The sequence below is a fragment of the Dasypus novemcinctus genome, chromosome 24, assembly GCF_030445035.2.
Source record: "Dasypus novemcinctus isolate mDasNov1 chromosome 24, mDasNov1.1.hap2, whole genome shotgun sequence".
Classification (NCBI taxonomy): domain Eukaryota; kingdom Metazoa; phylum Chordata; class Mammalia; order Cingulata; family Dasypodidae; genus Dasypus; species Dasypus novemcinctus.
Genome location: NC_080696.1, coordinates 37,587,762 through 37,593,761, shown reverse-complemented (window position 1 = coordinate 37,593,761; position 6,000 = coordinate 37,587,762). Strand labels below are relative to the sequence as shown.

The 6,000-nt window shown below is 44.8% G+C and overlaps 1 protein-coding gene across 1 annotated transcript in view; it reads right to left on the bottom strand.

Annotated features, from left to right (window-relative positions):
- Nucleotides 1-1,416: 1,416 nt before the first annotated feature.
- DYNLRB1 (dynein light chain roadblock-type 1) overlaps nt 1,417-6,000 on the bottom strand; it is a 23,332-nt gene continuing 18,748 nt past the window's right edge. The window contains exons 3-4 of the mRNA XM_004454809.4: nt 5,570-5,737; nt 1,417-1,768 (exon numbers count right to left, since the gene is read on the bottom strand). Coding sequence (XP_004454866.1) covers nt 1,725-1,768; nt 5,570-5,737 — 212 coding nt within the window. The 3' untranslated portion in view covers nt 1,417-1,724. The remainder of the gene's footprint in view (nt 1,769-5,569; nt 5,738-6,000) is intronic.

Below are 6,000 nucleotides of genomic sequence, written 5' to 3'. Positions count from 1 at the left end.
TGGGCTAATTAAAAGACAATTAACTCTGGCCTTGAACCATTTTGCTCCAGTCCTCCTCCTCTGGATGTACTTCCTGGGTATAAAGTCAGGGCAAATTTGTGGTGCTTTCTCAGAGAATCAATTTTACTTGAAGATTTTGGAAAAATTATTTGAGAGGATTTTTATATTAAGACAAACATGGATCTATTATAGAGAGGACAATTCCTTTCTCTTTCATTAAAAACATTTGCCCAGCTTTATAAACATACCCTTAGATTCTTAGAGGTACATGTTTTACTTCCCTGATACCATTAAGGAAGCTTCACTGGAAAAATCAGAAAAGTAATTTTGCTAGATGGAAGAACTTGTGCCATAGAGAATGTGAATAAATGAGAAGGACAATGAAGGGGGAATTCAAGGTTTCTGCCATACAGTTTTGAATCTTTTTTTCTGTTTAACAAGAAATAAAAGGCAAAAAGAAAAACCAAATAAATAATAAACACGTGATTTTGGGAAGGGAGGGGGACAGTGGGTGCCTAGACCCTCACTGTGTGGCAGGTATGTTTTGTGAACCCCAAGGATCTTTGCCCAAGTACATCTAAGGGAAGATGGACACTGACCCAGGATGAGCTCTAGCTGGGAAAATGGACTATCCAGGATTTCCTGGGAAGGTACAGGGGAAAGAGTAGAGCTCTCTGAGTATGAGACCTGTATTTCTGGCTGTGAGACCCTGGGCAAATCATTCTCTATGCCCCAGTCTCATCTTTAAGATGGATGCAGAGGGAATGATCTGTGGAGGGAACTGCAGGGTGCTGAGCTATATTAAAACACAAACACCTGACACTGAAATATATATCTGAATATGATTAAAAGGGAAAAGTTAGGTTGTATATATGGCAACAGAATAATAATAAAAAAAATCCATGGAACTCCACTATACAAACAGGGAACCCTAAGTTAAACCACGGACTTTAATTAACAGTACAAGTATAAAAATGTGCTATCCTCAATTGTAACAAATTCTCCACCAATGCAAGCTGTTGGTGGTGGGGTGGTATATGGGAATCCTGTATTTTATGCATGACTGTCTGTAAACCCACAATTTCTCTTTAAAAAAAAAAAGTAAAACAGAAACACCTTTTACATTCTGGGTGCCCAATAAATACCATTCCCTTCCTTTCTTTTGAAGCATTGGCAGGAGTGGAATATGATAAAAGCAGTGTTTAGGGACTAGAGGCCCAGAAATAAGGGAACCAATTATATACCAGGCTAAGCTCAGGGAGTGTGGCCACAGGCTCAACAGGGAGCAGGCTCCTCAGGCTGTGAACACGGTGAGCCATTGCCAGGGACTGGAGGAGGCAGCAGGTGACCAGACCTCATAATTCCCATGAAGAGCACGGCCTTTTCAACCTAGTGTTTAAAGACACAACAGCAGAGTAAGCATTTTGATTATTTTTAGTTAAAGAAAAAGCCTTTTCCAAAGGCAACAAAGTAAACCGAAGGTCAGAAGAAAGCTGGGTATGGGCTTCTCATAAGCTCTTGTCCAAGCTCCAAAGTGATCAGAAAGATGGGCCTCAAGGAGTCCTTTGGCAGGGTGGGCCGAGTTTCTAGGCCACCCTTGGCCACTAGGTGGGGCAAGTGGGCTCTAAGGTGATTTCCACACACTGGTTGGCTGGGCACGATTAACACTATTATTTTTGCGGGACATTAAGTTAAGGAATATCTCAGGGATCCAAGAGAGTGGCTTATTCGGTTGGATTCTGAATCACAATCAGGAAATAGTCTTTGTCTGCAAAAGAGAAAAATGAAAAAGAACAAATCATTAAATGTGAAATGAGAAAATACAATAGAAAATGAATAAACCAGGATATCACTAAACATAAAATTGAGAGGGTGGGGCATGATAAAAAACTCAACATCTAGCCTCCTTCCAATTGCTGGAAGAACAGAAGATAGTTTCCTGTGGGGGCTACAGCCACTGTGGCTTTCTGGAAAGCAGTCTCTCAAAATGACAACATTTCCTTAGGGCTTCCCTGCAGCAGTCATTGTGCAGGCATCCTCTCCTGGAAACCTCACAACAACACAACAACAGAACACAACACAACACGTGTGCTGGGAAACTCAGGATCAGAGCTTACATGAATTGCCTGAGGCAGTGGTTCCCAAATTGAGCAGCAGCCCAAATTCCTGCAGGACTTGTTACAATTTACATTGCTAGGCCCACCCTCAGAGCAGCTGATTCTGTGTTGAACATTTGCATTTCTTACATTTCTAACAAGGTCCCAGGTGTTGGTATTGGGAGAAGCACCAGCCTAAGGTCATCCAGTTAGTTAATGATGAAGATGGCATTCCAAACCAAACCTCACTGGTTGAGATTAATGGCAGTTTCTTTCAGCTCAGATGGTGAATTTTCAGAGCATTCGAGACAAGAAGATTTCCACAGCTCCAGTCAAAGGGGGCCAGGGCCAAAGCTGCCTGGATTTCAGCTTTGGGGATCTAGCCCAGCAAGAAGGAAGACATGAACTCATAGGAAGTTTAAGCCAGAGGGGGACCTCAGAGGTGAGCATGACCACCTCTCATTTTACAGAAGACAGAAGCAGGATGGTCCAGCTCTGCCCACTTAATAATCAAAACCTCAAACATTTAGCAAGGCTGCCATGTGTCTGCTTCTCTTATCCTACCTCAAGGAAGCCTCAAACCATTGGGATTCCAAGAGGCATGTACTGGTGTTTTCCCACTTTACAAGTGAACATACTGAGGCTCTGCTAGATGAAATCTGCTCTCTGGAATCCTAAGGCAACCTAACCCTAGGGCCTCAGAGGCTCTGATCAGTAGCTCCTACCCATGAGAATGCTGGCACTAAAGCCCAATATTTTCATTTGGACACATCAAAGTGAGTGTACTCAAGTATCAAATCACTGGTTTCATCCTAAATACCATGCACCATTAACGTCCCTGACTCCCATCCCCACTACTGTGGGGTATCAGAAATGGAGGGTGACTTAGGAAGTCATTTATTTATTCAACAAATATGTGTTAAACACCTTCTGTGTGCCAAGCTCTGCCCTGCCCTCAATGGAACTTACTTTCTAGAGGAGGAAAACAGACTTAAAAAACAAAACAAAACAAGCAAATACATCCATGTAGAATTCCAAATTTGTGACCATGGAAAAGACAGGCTTCCTGGAGAAAGTATGACCAGTGAGGCACTACCTAATACTGACTGGGACTAGGGAGTGGTGATAGGGGGTGCTTCTCTGAGGAAGTAGCACTTAGTCATGGATCAGATGGAATAAGCAGGCTAGTGAGCCAAGTGAAAAGGATGGAAGGGAGTGTCTGTCCTAGGATGACTTGTGTGAGGCCCTCAGGGAAAGGAGGCTGGCTTTCTCAGGCTCGGAGAGGCAGCAGTGTGGTTGGGAGCACAGGGGTGAGGGTGTTCAGAGAAACACTTATTCTTTGCTTTTAAGGCATACAACCCTCAAGCATAACAGGATGTGTGTGTGTGTGTGTGTTGGGTGGGGGAGGCTGTGAGGATGAGGGGGGCAGCGGCAAGGCAGAGAAGGAGAGAGAGTGAGTACACATTCTCTGTAGCCATCAGCATTTTATCAAGGTAAGGGTCTGGCCACTTCATATTCACTTCCACTGACAAAGATGGGGACCTCTGGGCCTATGAACCCCAAGAAGAACCTCTAACTCAGGAGTTTCCAATCTCCTGGTCTCATGCACCAACCACACTCATAGGCTTCGAATGCCCTATGGGTCTCAAGGCTAAGTTGGAGATGCCTTTGCTGCTGAACTGAAAAATGGATGGCCAGGAGCTTTCAGATGACTCTGCAGTTCCAAAGAGAGTCTCAGAAACTTTCAGCCAAGAGTCATGGCTGGTGGATGGTATGTTTGACACCATGGAGATCACGATTCCCACATGGGCACTGGGAAACAAAAGGCCTGCTCTGACATACAGGATGAAGCCTTGGGAGGGATCTGAGTTCAAATGTGATCTTAGGCCTTTCTGCTCACCCTGTGCCAGCATTCAATCAGATGGGGCATTTCAGGGACAAGAGAAGCACAATTCCTATTTGGCATTTTACAGATGTGCAAAGAAAGGTTCCAAGGTGTTGTGTGACTTGCCCAAGGTCATGCTTATAAGAGGTAAAGCCAAGAAAACAGATTTTGAGCCTCCTGCAGTCTTTTTTCCACTGATCAAATCAGAAACCTCATCATCTACTGGCTTGAGGTGCACTAGCCAATGATTAAATTGAAAAACGATTTGGAACAAATGATTATGAAGTTATCCTTCTATTCTTCTCTACTTGGTTTCCACTCCTCCAGCAAAGTGATGCAGGGAGACCATGGGCCCTGTCACTGACTCTGTGCTCCTCTCTCTCACATCTGTCCAAGCAGACAGCCTGGGCCCAAGCAGGCCTGGAAACAGAACCCATGTTGCTCTGCTGTTGGGAGTGGCTGATATTCTCCCATCAAATTCTTCTCAGAACTCTGCAGTCATTCTCCCCACCATCTGTGTTGCCAAGCACAGGGGCAATCAATGTCCCTAGTCTCTCCCTGCTGCTCTTCATCCAGTCCCTAAACACACAGGATCACATTCACACAGCTGAATTTGGTGTCTGATAACCCTTTTCAATGGGCCCATGTGTCTTCCTCACACTCCTACACACAATCTGATGCCCTGAAAAGCTGCACTGTAGACTAACTGCATCATCATATAACTCACTCACATGGCAGTGCACACTGTTGCTACCTAGGACCCAACAGGAGCACTGGTGCCACTGCACTGGGTGAAAGTGAGGTGAAGCAGGGCAAGAGGGTGGCCCCTGATGCTCCCTCCCATGGTTCCGCTCCTTGTGGGCTCCTCCCAGGGTAAGCATCTCATCACCCTGAGAACTATCCTAAGCCTAAAGACAGGTATGGTTTGTACCTTACGGCACCCCCAAAGACAAGCCAAACACTTTACTTAAAATGAAAACAGCAATGGGTTTCAATGCTGAGGAAAATCTGGCTGTATAGGGCTGAGAGAGAGGGCTGTATTTTCTAAGTGGACATACTAAAAATTTTCCAAGAATAAAACAACTGCACCTTGATTTGGCAACAACGATTTTTTTTCCCTTCTAAAAATAGCTTTTCTATCCCTCTGCCTTTCTTTTACTCTTTCTTGTTCCTTTACGACTTAGCTCAAATGTTACCTCCTCTAGGAAACCTTTGCTGACTGACCCAGACAGACCTAATCACCCCCCTCCTCTATGTTCCCAAGAGTTCTACAAATTTCCTTCATTAAGGCAAGGGTTACACTATGTTAAGCTTGTAAGTCTATCTCCCCCCACAAGACCATGATTCCCTTTTGTGGTCTAGAACCCAGGACAGGGTCAGGCCTAGAGTCACTATGAGTGAGTGAGGGTTTGTTGGGGAATGCAGCTGGAGACCGGCTAGGCAGCGAGGCAACCAACTCTCTATCTTCAACTCTTCAGGCCTTTCTGTGGAACCTCCAGGGATACTAATGTTCTAAGTGTTCCGGATTAGCCACAGAGAATTTGCTGTGAGGGTCTGTTCCTAAGTGGAGATGTGGAAGACTCCTTACCTGGAGCAACCATAATTTCATTTTTCTTGGAGCGAATGCGAAGGAAGGTGAGGTCATTCTGGGGGTCAATTTCACGCACGGTACTCCGTGCCTTCAAGATGAAGTTGTGCATGAGGTTGGTGTACTGTGTGGTGGTGGAATTATCCATGGTGCTCTTGATGGGAATGCCTGAGGGGAGAGCAAATAGAAATTGAGTGGTAATGCTGATAGGTTCCTACCTAATACTGTGGTATCAGATTGGCAGTAGTAAGCATCACCACTATTTTTTTTTTTAAGTTTTATTTTTATTTATTTATCCCCCCTCCTTCATTGTTTTGCGCTTGCTGCCTGTTCTGTGCCTATTCACTGTGTGCTCTCTCTGCCTGCTCATCTTCTCCAAGAGGCACTGCGAACTGAAGTTGGGACCTACCATGTAGTAGGTGGGAGCTCAA